At 31.7% G+C, this 19,327-nt stretch overlaps 2 protein-coding genes across 2 annotated transcripts; both read right to left on the bottom strand.

The window, feature by feature from the left end:
- Positions 1–2,035: 2,035 nt before the first annotated feature.
- LOC119673919 (protein abnormal spindle) lies at positions 2,036–10,643 on the bottom strand. Its single transcript, XM_038085035.1, has 8 exons — positions 10,302–10,643; positions 10,073–10,249; positions 9,149–9,355; positions 7,668–9,078; positions 6,817–7,594; positions 3,040–6,008; positions 2,677–2,978; positions 2,036–2,611 (listed from the first exon to the last, which is right to left on the bottom strand). The coding sequence occupies exons 1-8, from the start codon at positions 10,314–10,316 to the stop codon at positions 2,348–2,350; spliced, it is 6,123 nt and encodes a 2,040-aa protein (XP_037940963.1). The 5' UTR covers positions 10,317–10,643; the 3' UTR covers positions 2,036–2,347.
- A 1,297-nt stretch (positions 10,644–11,940) lies between these two features.
- On the bottom strand, positions 11,941–18,355 carry LOC119685817 (dorsal-ventral patterning protein tolloid). The gene is made up of 10 exons (XM_038100200.1): positions 18,217–18,355; positions 17,494–18,142; positions 16,272–16,470; positions 14,285–14,549; positions 13,953–14,158; positions 13,476–13,838; positions 13,076–13,362; positions 12,649–12,829; positions 12,328–12,581; positions 11,941–12,254 (listed from the first exon to the last, which is right to left on the bottom strand). The coding sequence occupies exons 1-10, from the start codon at positions 18,309–18,311 to the stop codon at positions 11,997–11,999; spliced, it is 2,757 nt and encodes a 918-aa protein (XP_037956128.1). The 5' UTR covers positions 18,312–18,355; the 3' UTR covers positions 11,941–11,996.
- Positions 18,356–19,327: the final 972 nt, after the last annotated feature.

Genomic DNA, 19,327 nt, shown 5'->3' with positions numbered 1-19,327 from the left:
TCTTACTTTTATATAAAGAACTAAGCAAATTTTCTAGATAGTTTATTTTAACATTGTACTTACTTCTTCCGTTCTTACTTTTATATAAAGAACTAAGCAAATTTTTTTATAATAAAGAAATATAAGAAAATATGCTTACATATCCAAGGAAAAAAGAAATACTTTCTCTGGAAATGCCCAGACCTAGCAAGATTAAGACTTTCTACTTAGTAGTGGAAGTTCACGAAATTAGGAGCCTGGCCGACATCACAAACATGGATATTCAAAAAATAAACTGCCTTATTACCCGTTCGATTTGGTTTCGAAACTAAGTTTTTTATAAGTATTATCAAAATGGTATCAAAATGACGTCTCTGCACTACTTGAACTAGAAAAGCATGGCCGCTATTAAAACCAACCAATCATACGTAAAAATGTTTCTACTCACCTTAAGGTTCCAGTTTCACCTTAAAAAGTCAAGAATATCAGATTAGTTCACCTCTGACAGTTTTTAGGCATCATAAAGTAGTATTCTTATAATGAGTTATCAAATAGTACGGTTCTATATTGGTCGAAGTGGGTGCACGAATTTTAGTTACAGACAAAACCGAATAAATAGTTTATAATCGTTATGTTTTATTATACATTCACCATTATTTTCATTTCTGTTTACTCTTTCCAATAAGTTTACTTTGCATATAACTTGCGATGTATGTAACCTTCATTATTCCATCGCCTTCTTTTCTGTTCTTATATTAAATTATTTTAAAAACATCAGAAATCTTACATATACAATCTTTATATCCTTCATTTAACTGTGAAAATATAGAGAACATACACAAACTATATATATTCTTAATCAACACGATAAGATCCACACTGTCTATTAATATTAATGTCTGAAAATTGGTCGGTAATTTTTTCGCAGACTAATCAAATGAGTACAATTCTCATTTTGAAACTTTCGACAGATCAAGTTCGAATACAAACTATCAATGACTTGGCCACAAAATATAGTTGTATAAAATAAATTTATATTTATTAGTTTAATTACATTTAATATCCTGAAGAACTGAAAGATGAAAATACTCCTAATATTAATTTAAATTTAGTTTAATTCACATCAATTATGACATAAGTCCTCATCACTTCAGGTAAACGAAGTTAATGCTAAACTTGGATGGCTGCTGCAACTACCAACTAGTTAAGAGTTGCAGGCTATTTGTCACTTGTTCTTACCACCGAAGATACCAAGTGATACCAAATACCACATTCAAGCATTCGAATTTTAATATTAAGTTAGTAAACTCATTGAATTTAATATGCTTAATAATGTTCATATCGCTTTTACATATCAATATTTCTTATTTGTTGATAGAGAGACGGCTTTATTGGCTCTCTATTTTAAAGCTCAACTGCTTACTTAGTACGAAGTTTTATCTATTTGCAAACGTGTTCGTTCGTTAAATCAATAGATTGACATTATTTTAGATAATTACACCAGATGAAATATTGAAATGCTGTGCCTGAGGCATCAATGTTTTCTTGTTCTACCTGGATTGCACTATCTATGCAATATCTACAAACAATTTATGCAAAACATATACCATGTTTAAAAATAAATAAATAAATACAAATATATTTGTACAGAACAAATAAATTTTTAATTTCTTTTTAGATTATATATCTGCCAAAAGTAATTAATCTTCAATATAGAACCATGTTTTTGGCGTGTAAATAAAACTTTGCAATACAGATAAGAAATAGTTTTAGATTTTATAATACTTCAATTAATGTAATGTTTATTTCAATTAAAAAATATTGGTAACATATATCATTTATTCAAAATTAATTTTATTTTTATTTTTTTTAATTAAAAAAGAAACTTTTTACATATTTTATTATTTGCAATACACAATATTCGCATTTAAAAGATAAAATATATATATTATGACATTAATTATCTACTTAATACTTAAAAAAAAACGACGTCCATAGTGTAAAATAAAACAAGACTTTACTTAAAATTCAGAATTTTGAAAGATTTATGTAATGCAGTCTATAAATTATGTTTTAAATTTGGGTATACTAAAAAGCTGCTTTAGAGATATTAATTTAAAACCTCAAATATAAATCTCAATATAATGTAATTTAGAGAGCTTATGTTATCAATTATTTATGAATACTAATATTAATCTAAATGAAGGAATTAGTTAGTCGTATAAAAATAAAATATGTAGATTTGTTGAAATCATTTCATTAATAAAATAAATAACGCTTATGTTACAGATATATAAAAGGAAACATATAATACAATTTGAAAACAAACGAATATAGTTAGAACAATTGGATAATAAGAAAGCTTATACTAAATAATATTAATACCTAACTTATAGAGCACTGTTTCAAAGGCATACACTGACGAAATAAATATATAGGGCTTATTGCAAATCACCCCATAATCTGGTTCTAAACTAGGTAAAGCACGACTGGAGAAAATTTTATTTTGTGGACAGCGTGGATTATTTGTTTTACGTATATTTTGTTTCATTTTTTCCTTTCGAGCTACCAACTTTCTAGTTTCCCTTAACAAAAACACCGAATTAGCACTTGTCATAAACTTATATATTATCTAAAAAAAAGTATATATGCATTATATATTCATATTGATTATAATTTATTAAATAATATAAGTACTTCTCTCTTCCTAGGGCAATGACTAAAAATCCAAATAAGCGTACATAATGTATTGAAAATTTCGCAGTCCTTATCACACCATCGTAGTAACATCTGTGCAATAGTCACTAAACCACCTTCCTGGAAAGTATTTGCGGTTGTGCTATTGTAGCGCGCCAAATTTAAAATAATTCTACTGGAATATTCAATGATCTGCTTGTCTACTTCAGAACGTATTGCTTGCGCCATTGTGCCATAACAAAAGTTTGATATAAAATCGGATTGTGACATTAAGAGGTGTGGCACCGTTCGCGATATACGATCTGATTATTACAAATAATATATTTATTAAATACTTTCTAACATAATATAAGAAATTTATACCTAAACGACTCAATACGTGTAAGCTCTCTGATACACAGAATCGTGAGCTTAGGACACGCACGGAGTCCTGCACTTTCCACCGTATCGATTGAAACGTTTTAGACGCGTCCTTCAGCAGTTTTATATTCCTGCGTATGGCTAATATACGTACATTGTGGAAACGTTTACGTATATTATAGCCACGCCAATATTTTTGTATGATTTTAACAGCTTTCTTCTGACGCATTAATTCAATCATTTCAGGTGTCAATAGTGCTTGAAAACGGGTGCGTGCTAGGAAACCACGTGCATTTGCCTGAAACTCTAATGTAGATTTCCTTAAATTAACAAAACGTATACGCTCCTCTTGCATCAACTTCTGTCCACGGAATTTTTGCTGTAGATGTATAGTTACTTCCTTTAGCTTAAGATATTCAGAGCGAGTATGACGCGTTATTAAATACCCACGATATTTTTGCTGTATATAAATGACTAGTGTCCTTATTAACAAATATTGACTTCGCATCTTTAGCATAATAAGTCTCGCTCGATATCGATTCTGTAGAGTTATTGCAGCTGTTCTCTGCTTTTGATATGCTTGCCGGGCCTTGCTCATGGCTAATGTGGCACGAATTTTTCGTTGCAGGAGAGTCACTTTTTGCAATGTTTCTAAGTATTCCTGACGCACTAAACGTGCTTTTATTGTGGCATGCCACTTTTGTTGAATCATTATTATATTGCTTCGTGTTCGCAAATATACACTTCTTTGAGTTTGCATCAAAAGTATGGAACGGTACCAGGTTTGAATTTTAATAACTGCAGCACGCTGTAGTCTATATGATGTTCGCACTTTATTCATTGTTTGATAGTTGCGATAATAGCGCTGAATAAGAATTATTTTACCGCGCTTTTCAAGGTATTGTGTTCGCAATTGACGCATAAGTAATGTAGCACGGACATGTCTTTGCAGGTTGACAAGAGAATTACGTGTTCGCTGGTACTCTTCTCGAGTTTTACGACCCAGTAACTTTGCTCTATAACGTTGTTGTATATAGACTATAAGTGCACGTTTATGATCGTAAATTTGCTTCTCTTTGCGCATCATTAACTTGGCACGATATCTTCTCTGCATATTAAGCGTAATTGTTTTGAGTTGCAGAAAGTCATTACGCACTTTCCGCATGTTTTGCAATGATCTATAATGTTTTTGGAACAGTACTGCTCCACGCTTTTGTTTCAAGAAAAAGTCTCTTTCCCGTTTCGTTTGTTGGTAGGAACGTACATATTGCTGTATGCAGATTGTAGCTTCTCTGACACCCCGATACTTGGCCCGCCAATAACGCATGTTTTTATATGCTCGAAATCTTTGCTGTATCGTTCGGACGGCTTGCAATTTTTCTACGTAAGCAGCACGTTGCAGTCGCATTTTATGGTTTGCACGGAATTTACGCTGCACAAAAATGGTGGCTAACCGCAATTCTTGATATTCTGCTCTTTGCTTAAGCATTAATTTTTTACAGCGAAACTTTTGCTGCAGGACTGTGGTATAGTATTGAAGTGAAATGTAGTGCGCACATACGCGTCGCTTTAAGAACGTAGCGCGAAGTTTGCGTTGTATGACAAGTGCACTTTGTTTCATTAGCAAAAACTGCTTCCTTTCACGCATCATGAGCATACGAGCGCGATATCGTTCCTGTACAATACAGGCACTTTTCTGTAGTAGCAAATATCGCTTTCGATGTAATAACATTAGTTTCTTTGCACGATATCTTCTTTGTACGGTAAGGGCAGCATCCCTTAATTGCAGATAAGATGAACGCTGAATTCGATTTGCTTTTATTGCCCGAAATTTTCTTTGAACTATAATAGCACTTTTACGTTGTAATAAAAATGTTTTCCTTATATTTGCTCCAATACGATAAGCACGCCAATAACTTTGTATATGTTGAGCTGCCAGTTCTCTTTCTTCGAGGTATCGTAATTTCTCTGCTTTAGCAAATTCCAACAGTTTTTTTGCAACTAAACGTTGTCTATACCGACGTTGTATTATAATTGTGCTGGTCCTTAACGCTTGGTACCGCCGTCGACAAGTCAAACCCTCAATATTTGCTCGATACCAACGTTGAATATAAATTGCAGAGCATACCATTTTGAAAATATGTTTTCGTGACAGAATACCACGTATGTGTTTTTGAATTAGTGTAGCAGCTTTCACACGCTCATCTTTATAGATCCTAACATATTTACGCGAAATGTGACCACGGAAGAAGGATTGAATTTTTGTTGCTGCTACTTCACGCTTTAATTTTATTTTATGTTGTATACGTCGCTGTATGTTCACTCGTAGCCATATGTTTCTCCACCATTTCTGTAAAACACTGGCTGCACCATGGAATTTAGGTGATCTAAACTTGTATATAATTTGCCATAACAACGATAGCGTTTTTTCACGATGACCATCTACTATATCAGTTGCTGATATATCACCTTTAAGCTCAAATTTAGCTTCGTTTAATGCACGCAGCGCAAGATTCACATTAAAGACACGTTGTAGCCGTGATATGGCAGGTACACGCAACTGTTTAGTCATGTCATCTCGCAGTAATATTATCTCCATAACGCGTGTAAGACGAACACCATCTCTTAAGTCTATGGCGATGTTATTAAATGCATAATCGAATTCATCCAAATAGCTTTGTTTGTGCTGTAACACGTAGCCGTGACGTTTAAGGTCACGTGTTATGTCACCTATATTTGCTAAAAGCTCAGAGGCGAATCGAAGTAATATCTCTTTAGTTTCCTTGTGTGGCGATTTTTTCACGAATAAGCACGGATTATGCTTAATGATACGTTTAGTTTTAGCTTTATCCAGGAATAGCAATAGAAATAGCATTTTACGTAGTGTGTGTTTTTTGATATAATCTGCGTACTCATCTGAAAGGCTGTAGGCTTTGGAAAACTGTTGCTCCTTATATTTGTCTCGAAACAATCTAATAAGGCACAAAAAAAACAATATAATTTATATAATATAATTAATACTACTTTTCTATATTTAATTTATTGCAAGAAGAAAAAATGATGCAGATCGCCATTATAAGGTCTAACCATGACCAGTTCAAACTCAGTCTCATTCTATAAATGAGATGAGTGAAACATGCAACATACAACTGATTTGGATACTTGGTTATATTAATATTGCAAGACATTGAAAAGCTCATGTCCTAGTCACAGACAGCGATACTTTTCCTAATTTTATCATAATAACTTAACTGGATATCCCAGTTTTCTTCATTAAACAAAAAAATGACGCAGATGGAACGAACCTGCTATATACTAACAATATACAACTTTAACCGAAAACATGCCACAAAAAAAGGGGCATTCATTTAAGTTGAATAAAAAAAACGTCAATACGCGCTACAGACCATTATTTAACGTACTTTGTCATTGAAATTGATAAGCGGCTCCAAGAGGTACACTCGGCCGTTCTTGAAACCATCATTATTTAATTTACATACACTCATTTCTATTAGGTGTCCTAAAAATAAATTTATATAAAAATTATCAAGATAAAGGCAATCACAAACAACCCTCCATGCACAAAGTTTTCTAAAGATTTCTAATTTAAATAATTAGTAATACTGATAATAATAAGGAATTAAGCCATCACTTGTACCATATACAAAAGAATTATAAATATTAATTTCAATGTGTGCAAATATGTTCCATGTAAACAGTGTCAAAAATGTAACCACACAATCAATTTATCATTTAACAAGATTTAATAATATATCTTACCGATTTAATATGAATGTACTTAGTCCTACTATGTCACTATTCGAATGAAGATGTATTGTTTCTCCGAAAACCACTTCTAAACCCAATCTTAGCCATAATGGATTAAAACAAAGCAAGAGTTCTAATATGTAACGTTGCATTACCACATCTAAATGCAAATTTCGATCACTGCGTATCCGTATGTCATTTTTATTTATATGTACTGCAACATTAGAGCATGGAACACGCATTTCGTTACTAAAGTATAATTTAACTGCGGCATTTCTAAGTGACTCCAATCGAAATTTAGTTAAATAATTTGCAGATTGCTCCTCTTTAGTTGGTGCTATGATAAGTTCCTTATTTCGTACTTCACTAAAAAGTTTACCAACATCAATTTTAGTATCGCGATCCACATTAAGATCTGCTGGTAAAGAAACCAAAGCATTAAGCCACTTCTTGAAATCTTGCAAATGTTTTTCGATTGCATATTCATCTAAATACATTGTAGAAGCTAAGAACGGGTCAGTTGTTGTTGATGCTGCAAATGGATCTGGATTTATGCACTGTTGCAGATACAGTTCAGTATCATATAATTTAACTATAGGTTTCTCTTTAATTTTTCTAGGCGTAATCGGTTTTTTAACTAAAGATAAAGTAGTTGAAAGCCGCATTTTTCTTTCTGGTGCTTGTGACCAATTTTTGTGACGTGAAGTGATGGAAGTGTATGTGGTGGATGGGCGTTGAAAAGGTGAAGAATCAACGCGCATACGCTTGGGTGGTGATATTACTGCATAACCTAAATTAAATTTAATATAGAAAAGAATTAAAATAAATATTTAAAAATGTATCACACAGAAAAGAATACTTACTTGACTTTATTATACTTAGACTCGTATTTGATTCAGTGGGTGAATCAGAAAATGATAACTCATTGCTTTTTCTTTTATTTTCATTAAGTGGCTCTTCATTCTTATGTGGCTTAACATTATTTTTTATAGAAGTTTTGATATTGAGTGGCTTTTTAGCTTTGGAATAAGTCATAATTTTCTTATTGGATCTTAAGCCCACTTCATTTATATTAAAACGACTGGATTGCGCTAAAATTTCATTTTGATTAAATAAAAGATCACCATTCGACACAAGACTTATTTGACTGCAATTTGGGGTAGAAGACTCTAAAGGTGATTCAGACTCATCAAGTACACCAACCGAAACAGTATTGTGTTCATATATGACAGACATGCCATTGTTGTTATATTGCGCATTTTGATAAAAATATCTATTTTGTTCAATTGAACGTATTGTTTCCATTTCATTCAGATTTGGTAAAGATCCTTGTGTTCCAAATTTTGCTTGAGGTTTTTTTTTTAAAAGATCCGTCATAGATTCTGAATGTTTACGCAACGGAGCTCCCACTAGTTTAATGTCACGTTTCAATTTTTCTGTGTTCTGTATGGTATTAGTAGAGGGTTTCTGCAAATCATTTATACTTGACACTGGTGTTGCTTCTTCTGTGATCATATCTAAAGGACGACCCATAGGCGATGAACTGATTGTTGTTGTTTTATTTAAGGTTACTAAAGTATTAAATTGCATTTCTTCTTGAGTTAACTCCACAGATTCTCCATATGCAGAATTTTCTCTATGCTTAACATTAAATGTTTTATTATTAATAAGGCTTACAGATGGTTGCTTCTCTTCTGTTGGAAGCAAATCAATTTTTATATCTGGTATTTTAATTTTAAAAACTTCATCGTCATCAACTAGATCAGTTGAAAGTCGTCGGGGACGTATATTTGAGCATTCAATATTTTCGCTACTACCTCTATTCACTGGTGTTGGAAGCAAAGCCAGATTATATGACTTAATATTTGAATTTGATAAAGTTTGAGTAATGATAGGAGTAAATTTAATATCATCAATTAAATTCATAACATTCCCTGGGGTTAAAGGACTTATATTTTCTTTGTATGTATCAGAACCAACAATAACAGGCGATATATTATTAACACAAACATCTTTTATATAATTGTTATGTTCAATCAACGGAGATGTATTATTCTTGGTAGATTTTATTCGCTGTGCTTGAACGGAAGATTGCGGGATGGTATTCAACCATTTCGGCCTAAGCACTTCTCTAGTACTGGTACTTCGTTTTTGTTGTTGTGAACTTGCTGTTAGAGATTTTTTCTGTTTATTGATGCCTGTTGGAGATTTCAGACGTAATGTCTTCGTATAACTTGTACGATTTGATGATACTGTAGGAAATTTGCGTGTAGTCTAAACGAAAATTTATTAAATTATTAATTCATATATTAAATTATTATAAATTAATTATTCGTATAAGTACCTTTAATGCTGTTTTTGTTTTTAGTATTATCATTATATCTTTCCGAAAATTTCTATTATCTGTTAATTGTAATGTTTCTGTACATGCTACTTCTAACGTTGGATTCCAAATCATTTCCATTATTAGCTCACTTTGCGCTGGTACAACATTCTCGTTCCAATCAATAGAGATGCCGTGGGCAGGATTAACCATTTTAGTTACTTTAACCTGAATTTAAGGGTATTTCAATATAGGCATAATTTTTATTGTAATAATACAACAGACAAATAGGTCTAACTTAATCATTAAGGTAACAGTTATAAGCTAACATAAGCATTAAAACTAACTGGGTATTAAGGAAAATAATGAAAAAAAAATATGTTGCCTTGGCGGATTTCTTAAAGAAGAAACAGACAAAAATTTTTATCCATTATAACAAAAATCTAAATATATTAGTATAAAATTAAATAAAATATCTTCACATAATCTAAGAAAATTTAACTTCATTCAATGAGGCATTGCAACTTGGGAACGCACATTTAAACGTAGAACAGCCCTTGTACACACAAAGTCGAGGCGCAATTCTGAAAAGAAAACGCCATATGGAATTTCCATCATTCCATTTTGCATATTTGCTGATATTTTTGAATGTCTTTAATTTTTGTACTTAAAAATAAATTGAGATTGAAAATATGGTGTAAATAAAGTGATTGCAACCAAGCAACACAAAAACATTCTAAAAAAGTAAATTCACCCAGAAAGGCAGCACATAACACAGGCAAACTGCTCTGGTGTTTTATCAGTGCTCGCAGTGACCTTCTGTGTTACATTCAGATACGGCACCATTGCACACTGTGCATTTTCCAGCGAAAATATACAGTTTTGCAATTATCAATTTAAATAGGTAATATGGTTTATGGTTTTTGTATAAAAAAAAAATCTTACTTCTATATCTTCATCTGCTGTATTGATGATTTTTAAAATGCGTTTAGCAGTTTTCGTAACTGGAACGTCTTCAAATTGTACAATTGATTTTGCTGAAAATGGAGCCATTATCACATTTGTCGGTTCCTTCCCCTCAGGAGGCTTTTTATTTTTATTTCGGGTTGGAGTAACTTTTACCTAAATTATAATTATTTATTACCGTACTTTATAAGATATTAATATAACGAACCTCGAAAGCACTCATTTTTTGTTATATATTATTCTTTACTTTATTTAAATATTAATGAAATATTATTTTAAAGCGGGATAAAACAGAAATCAAAATCTTAACAACAAAAGTCAACACAAACACACACCAAAGTATGCCGAACAAAGCCGCGCCAAGCTGTTATGAATTTAAATCCGTTAGGCCAATTTGTATTTGCTTTGCACTATTCGAAAATTCGAAGTCTGAACAAATTAGAGATGCCAGATGTGCAATCAAGCGCAGTAATTATTTATGTCGCTATATAAGTTTTCCGTATGCTTCACATTTTAAGAGACAATGCAATTATAAAATATATTAACATAATATTAAAAATATAAAAAAATATATTAAAATAAAAATTTATATTTGATATGTAATGGTTTTGACATATAAATTTTATTTAAAAAATATTATAGTTAGGACCATGTTAAACAGAGTATCTCAGGCACGGCAAAATTCGCACTTTTATGCTATTCCGAAAATGCATGTTATGCAGAGTCTCACATAAGTATTGCCAATTTCGTATTTTTACAATGTTTTGGTACTCTTTGGTTGTACCTAATTTCGAAAGAAAATGTAGGTATGCTCACTTTCCAAAAATAATTAGCTGGAAAAAACTCATAGAGGCTGTATTACTGTATAATTTATTATTATATTATCTTATAATAATTGTTAACAGTATATTTTCGTTCTTTTGTGACATACTTACAAAAGAAAAAGCATTTCGCAAAACGAATAATAAAATTTAAAGTTAAAATTTCGATAATGAATAATAATTCTTTGCAATTATTAGTAAGTATATATATATTTTTTACATGATTGTGAATAAATATGAATTTTCATGCCTTTTAACAGTAAAATAATAAATAGAAAAAATAACGTATTCGTTACGAACAATGACGACACGAAATACGAATAATTAACGAAATCATTCGTTGACAGTTAACTAGAAATATCGTGCGTACTTCCAAACATCGTTCACAATAGACGAATTTTTAGTCTTGGCAACCATACGATTTCAGCTGTTTATTAGTTAAACGATTTCAAAAAAGTTGAACTAAATAAATCAACCTAAATAAGTATTGTTGTTGCATATGTTATTGTTGAAATAAGCAGTTGTTCTTTTGTGATATGTTTACAAAAGAAAAAGCCTAATGTAAACACTAAATCAACTTTAGCAAAGTTCGTAATGTAAACCCCGTATAAGGTCTCAAGTAAATACGGTTATGTATTTTAATTTTGTATTAATGATAATTTAATTGTAGTTTTGAAATGTTCTACGAAAAATAATAGTTAATTTCGAAAAAATAAACAGTTTGAATATGGTTACATTTATATTCATACAGTTTTACATGTACTGCATACGTTTTAAGGTTTTTGTATTGGATAACGAAAAGGTGAATGCACAGGCTTAAATTATTTCATAGAAATAAAATTGAGAATCATATTTTTATTTCAACAGTAAAAATTTATAGTTTATTTTATATAAATATACTTATTTACTAATTTATATATGTTAAATAAAGTATTTACAAAATACACAAATAACAAAAAGGAGCAAATTTACACAGCATCAATTAAAATTATACAGACATAATTTTAATGAGCAATAACTTAAAAAAATAGCAAGTATTTGGCAAGAGCGATATCCCTTTTTTTGTAAAAAAAAAAGTTGAGCTAAAACAATTTTGTTGATAAGAAGTCTTTGCGGTTTCGTTCCATGTAATCCTCGTAATCATTGGAAGTATCTGCACTATAATACTTGTTCTTCATGTAACCAGGGAATGGCGTGACAGTGTCAAAATCATCACCAATGTCATCATCAGGCGGTTCAACTGCCGAAAATGATACTTCAAATCCTTTAAGTGATGTGCTTTCATCTGTTTGAAATCGAATGAGCATCGTATCCGAATATGAAATAACTGTTGGCGGCATCTTCAAAAAAGAAATTATTTTTTATAATATTTTAATTCATACATATTCCTAATGTCGACTTCGGTATAAATACCTTTCTACCGCAATATCGTCCATGGTTTGTATTGCTTTCGTAACTCGATTCTTCAGTGATCTCAACGAAATCATAATCACAACGATCGGAGTATTCGATATCAAATTGCAAAAATTTTATTTTAACGCTGCTCTCAGGATCAGCTTGTATGCGCCAGATACAGTACATATTTCGTTTATAAGGACGAATATCGAAGCGCGGATGAGAGTAAAATATTTGAGTGCGATTTATGGCACGTAAGTAACCTCCACATTCTAATAATTAGAAACAATAAGCTTTATGTAGTCAAAGTGTATGTTTGGCATAGAATTTTGAAAATACCTGTAGAATATGTAGCCATAAAACCACGTAACTGTAAGCCTGCATCAGTGCGCAGCACCATAAACATATCATTGGTAGAAGCTAGTACAGCATATGGTTCTCTGCCCCCACAATAGATGCCAAGTGTGGAACTATTCTCTGACTTTCCATCGTGTATAGCAACATAGTCATAGATACATTCCTATGGGAATATTAAAATATAATGCTCATTCATTTAAAAAAAAAACTATATTCTTAACCAGGTCCGTAAGCAGAAGTTTACTTTAGGAGGGGAGGGAATTTAAAAATCAATTTTTATCTTATTAAACAATTATAATGTATTAATAATAAATATATATAAATATACATATGTATTAATTTAGTCATTCGATTCATTGCTTCTTCAGCCTCTCAAGCCCTCCTGGCTGAGTGCCTATTCTTAACTCACCTGATGGTTTTCTATTTCAAAATCGTGAAAAGTCAATTGAACTCGATGGCCTAAAACGGTGTGAAAATGCCAAAAGCAATAGGTATTACGCGAATAATTGTGTGGATAGTTTGGACTACGTATGACTCCATACGAATTCGTTATTTCATATTTGCACTTTGTTTCGGTGCAGTTGTGATGATCTTCATGTAGGGTGTAGCCGTTTCTGCAACTGCAAATATAGGACCCGAATGTATTGCGGCAATGATGCTGACAACCTCCGTTATTTATGTTGCACTCATTCAAATCTTTTATAGATAAAAACAAAAATACATAAATAAAATAACAAAAAAAAATCAAACGCTGTTTTTCTAACTTCTGCCGTTTCTACAACTACTCCAATACTATCAATCAAACTTACCAATACTAATTTTTGCTTCAAATCCTGTATGTTGCAATGACTTATCGGAATAAAATTCTAGTCGTAAAATATTCTGTTCCGAGTTGAGTATCGGCGGCAATTCATGGCCACAAAAAATACCAATTTTCTTTAAACGATTGTCATGTAATTTGGAATAGGCCACCAAATAATCGTAGTTGCATTCTGAGTATTGATATTTTGAGCCTTCCAAATCGAAATGGGTAAAATTGAGAAAAACTGCATGATTTGCGGGCGCCACAACCTCCCAAATACACTCCTTAGATATTGGATAAACGTCTGGGTATGACGGCGAGTAAAGTGTACCATTGGGTGTGCTTGCATCGACAATACCACCGCAAGCATCTATATAAGAAAAAAAAATATTTTGAGTTGGCGTTAAATGTTTGCCACAGTTGTTGGATAATTAAACACATATCAACTACAAAAATGACAATAAAAACAGAAAGAAAAACTAACCTTCACAAGATTTGCCATCTGCTTGTAGCTCATATCCGGCAAAGCAGCCGCACTGATAGCTCCCCAGTGTATTGATACATTCGTGCTCACAGCCATGATAAGTAAATTTACATTCATCGACTTCCTGCATGAACAGCGCCGAAAAACCAACCTTCTGTACTGAGCCATCGGACACAAATTTCACATACATTTGATTTGAATTGGTCCTGCAAGGACAATAAAGTACAATAAATAAATAAATGCTATAATTTGGCCAGCAAAATGAGGCAATAACAATGTGTCCCCATTTTATTGCCTCAGTGTGTGAACGCTTCTAAATGTACTGTACTCACTTAATATTTGGCGGTAACGTGTAACCACAGTAGATACCAATTAATTCTGCATCCGAATCATTGCCATCCCGTATTTCCACGTAATCATAAATGCAATTATCACGCTTTTCCAATTCGAATGATTGAAATTTAAGTGCAACTTGATGATTGTCAGAAACTCTTATTCGCCATATGCACTCCTTGTCTGGGAAATATTCCAGTGGATAGTTAGGCGAATCAATACGAACTGATTCTTTATCGAGGTATACATCGCCGCCACAGATTACTGCGAGAAGGATAAGATATTTAATTATTAATTTCATTAATTATTATAATAATTTTAAGCAAAAATCTTCATGTGTGTCATGAGGAATGAAATATTTGTGTATTTAGTACCGATGGCTATAATTAATATTTCTAGTTAACCTCTGTATAATAGTTTAATATTGCTAATCAATTGATGAGGCTTGTCCATATTGAGACAAAGACAAAACAATTACTTAACACTCAAAACAATTGAAGAATTAATTAACTTTTTACTTACTTACTTACTATGTTCTTAATGCACCCCCGCAGAAAAGGGGGTGCAATATAATCGATACTGTTTGAAATGTAAATGGTAGTGAGTGAAATTCACCTCCGGCACCCAACCGGTGGTGTAAATCTGATACTACGGGAGTCAGAACTCGCGTGAATGATTGTATTTATTTACACTCATTCGAATTTAAGTTACATTTTACGACCGAGTGCTGTGACATAAAGATCAGCAGAGGTGTTAGATAGACCAAAGGAATTCCAAAGGTTTGTTTATCTGAGCATTATCTTGGATTGTGTTAAGAACACCTTGGTGTTAAGTCTTCACGACAGGTTATCACGTTAATTACTCTGGACTTCTGTCTACTTAATGCCTGCTGAAGCATATGGACTCCCACGTAAATATACTCTTATCCTAAATTGTCTTTATGACGAAACAACCGAATTTATTTCATTAACATTTTATAGAAATCATAATTTAGTGAAAGAATCTTAATTATGCCTTTCAATTTTTCTATCAAAAAAGTCAGTTCAAAAAGTTTGAATAAAATTTTCAGTCATTTCTTCCTTCCACATCATTTAGTCTCTGCATTTTTTCTATTTCACATTTTTAATACTAATAATACTAAAACGATGATGAAGAGTGTCACTTATTGCATATCCACACAAATTACATAAATAGGTTTCCCATTTAATCTATACCAACTGTGTGGAAATAACTTTTGGTAGTAAATCAATTGTAGCAGTTATTGTCGTTGTAAGCCCACAAATATGAGTATCCTTCCGAAACGTTTAATGTGAGGAATATATATTTTCAGAAATCAGCACTTTTTGTTATATTCTCATACTCATATGGTATATAAGAAAATTATTGTTGATGCAGATATATGTGCTTCAAGTTATCCTTATTCATACTCGCTTATGCGAAACTTTGATTTTCATGTGATTGTTCACACTCGTTGCATTTTAATTTGCACCCTTTTTGTCAACAATTGGAGGAAAATTTAAAAAAAATTTCCATGCAGAAAAGTTTTTTATGCTTGCTCAGCTTTGGCTAATCTGAAGTGTAATGGTACCGAACTGGTAGACAGTCAGGCAGACAAACAGACAAACAGACAAACTAACAGAATGTAGTGCATATGAATTTTTGTTTATTTGCATGACATTTTATTTATTTTAACCGAATTTTTTTTTTGGACAATGGGCTAGCCTTCCTTCCTGGTTATAAATTTCAGTTGGTCATTTTCATGTGCTGCTAACAGAATTTAGTGGTTTCTGATAGTATTTTAATAGTTTTTCGAATGTCCTGCTCAATAGTGACACTTTTCACATTCATTTATGCTTAAATGTATTTTATGGCATCTCTTCAGGACATTCATTACAGTTATGGGCGGACAAAGTGTGATAAAATGTATCAGCTTGAATTTATATTATGTTTACTTTTCTCCATAAGAGATTAATCGAAATAACTTACCCTCAAAATCAGCGGTAAATCCTCGATATCCTTTGAAGGCATTATGATTAACGTAACTAATAAGCATACGACTGGAGTCACTTTTAATTGTTTCCGACGTCACATTCCCACAGATTCTCTTAAGTACTGGTGATTTATACCAGTAACCGTCACGTACTTCTAAATAATCCGTTTCACAATTTGTGGTACTTAATAAATCCTTTAAATTATGTGATAAAATATTTATATAAAATTTATTTAAAAAATCTGTAAAAATATTGTAATCAAATCTTATACAAGGAAGGGAAACACTACAAATAATTAACATAAAAAACACTAAGCAAATATAAAAAAACCAAACATAATCAAATATACATACTCCTTCCTATTCATGATAACAGAGAACAAAATTATATTTACTATGGTACTTTTATAGTCCATGGATAAAAATTCTATATGATTGCTCACTACGATAAGCAGCCAGCTGAATATAACACAATTATTGTGGTTTAAAAAACTTTCAATAAAGCGCTTTCATGCTGCATTTAAACACTTTTTGTATTTGTGTAAAAAGAACTTAACCTTTACGCATTTACTTAAAATCATTTTACTTTCGTCACTTTCTGGACTTCATAAAAATTAATCAAATTAAAAAAATTTTAAATTTATTTTAACAAAATCACAAAACAAATTAACAAAATCTAGAACTTAATCTAGATTAAACTAAAATTAAAAATTATTATTATTTAAAATGTTAGTTTTTCCGCGCAGAGCTGAAATCCACTTGCTAAATATTGGATAAGGTAGGTAGATACTAGCTCATATGGGCTCTAAATAGTATTAGAATTATAATATTAAGGAAAAAGTGTTTAAGCATATTAGAGATCTAAAAATTGAAATAGCTAAGTTTAGTTCGAATAGAGAAATCAATATGTCGTTTTGATAAAATGGGCAATATAACCCGTACTGTGAATATTGGAGAGAAATTTGAGGAAGAGATAGTCTAGATTGAAAAAAAGTCTTTTGTTTGACATTTTATTACCCATAACTCCGACAGACTCACACCATTATAAGGGGTGTGAGTCTTTCATGTCTGAACCACAACTACAACAGTTATTCGTGATAATAGGTTCGTATTGATAATAATTGATAAGAATAATACAAAAACAGTATATAATTATATAACAGTAACAGTATATATATAAAAGCTATCGATTTAATTTTTTATATAAATTATGCTTACTAGGTGATGTATCTGCAAAACTATGCGCTCTCCATTCGTCGCTGTTATGCGCCACTCACATTGTTCCAATGATTTATCAAAATTATTTTCATAGTCATCTCCACTACCTTCATCGTAAATACTAAGTCCATTGCTTATATTGTCATCATTACCACCACCCGCTCTCACACGTTCATCCACAATATGATAATGTGGAGCAATTATTTGCCCAGAATTATCTTGATAGGTTCGTCCGCACGTCGCACATTTATACAACAAATTCGCTTGAGCTATATCGCCTTTGCTCAAACGTACACGTTGACCGATTTCTATGCGTGCCAAATCTGCGACTCTGATGGGTTGTATTGTGTCCAAATAGACGCTCTTTGAAAAAGTATTCTTTGCGTAGTGCATTATTGAATTATAATCATAAGGCAAGCCAAGTGAATCAACATCCTCTGGCGACAATACATCGAAATTGTACTCTTGTCCTTTCATTATATTAGCTTTGTTAATAATAATATGTTTGTCGCGGTCAGTGCGTGTGTGTTCATGCCAAAATCCTATCACATGTCCCAGCTCGTGTACTACAATTCCAAATCGTTCGCAATTTCGCCCAATTGAAATATCCTGCCGACCATTGCCACGCTTGCCAACAAATGAACAACAGCTGCATTTATTAGAAAATCATAATTTATGGTTAAAACTTAAAATTAATATAGGCTCCTATGCTTCATTACTCACCCACAATTTTTAATTGTAAAAAAGATATAATTGGGATGCACTTTTGGATCGCGTTCAATAAATTTAATGCAAGTAAAGTTTTCCCAATGCCGCATAGCCTGTTTGAAAAGTGCTTTATGCGAACCACTGAAGATATTATCTATTTCGTAAGGTATCACACCGTAGTCCCAAATACGTTGTTTCTTAGCTGTAACCGCCCGGCGGCTACGATGGGCAGGGAAAGGTTTTTGTTTCAACCTAAAAAATAAAAATATAATTTATTTCTGAAAATTTCAAACTCTTATGTGCTTTATTTATTTATTTATTAATTAATTGTTTTTGAATACTCTATGTACAATTATAGAGAAATAATGAATATAGTGAAGAAAATATGTAGTTAAACTTCGGTTAGAACTCTTGAAAATCCTTATATATTCTGTAGATACAAAATTAATCACTTTCACTGTATTTGATTACATTTTTATAGTTTGTAATTTAAACTGTCCAAAGAATTGTTTTTTACTTTGACCAGATATATTAATGAGGAATGGAAATTATTATGCCTAAGGAGATTTGATGCATATGGGTGTGACTTTAACCTAACCTAACTCCCTTACCTGTAGTACTGAGAACCAATATGTTAATGAAAATTAGCAATTTAGTTTTGAAGAAGCTGTGTTAAATATCAGAACAAAATAAAAAGTATGTAGTTCTGTTAACCACAATTTTAATTTCTAATTAACTGGTTCATATTATCTATCACAGTTAGTCAAAGTTCAATAATATTTAAAGTTCTTCAAGCAAAAAGAACATCAAAATACCATGACGTGATCTAATTTGCATTTTTTTTATACACAACCAAACCCTTAATACACAAATTAACAAAATATATTTTATTTTCCACCACATCGATATCTGTCGCATTGGGGACTCTCATTTCATTAAACAAACAACAAATTAAACTATATACACGACTTAAATATTTTATTATAGTACTCTATCGATCGGAATAACGACACATATTATTTACACAAACTTCTTCTCGATCATCAAGCTACAGAACCTGTAATAATCACAGGTTAGCCTGAATGTAAAAGGTTTAAATGCAGTTCTGTTGTTAAGAAATATTACT

The sequence above is a fragment of the Teleopsis dalmanni genome, chromosome 2, assembly GCF_002237135.1.
Source record: "Teleopsis dalmanni isolate 2A chromosome 2, ASM223713v2, whole genome shotgun sequence".
Classification (NCBI taxonomy): domain Eukaryota; kingdom Metazoa; phylum Arthropoda; class Insecta; order Diptera; family Diopsidae; genus Teleopsis; species Teleopsis dalmanni.
The sequence above is the reverse complement of the archived record's forward strand: the minus strand, read 5'-3'. Positions and strand labels throughout refer to the sequence as shown.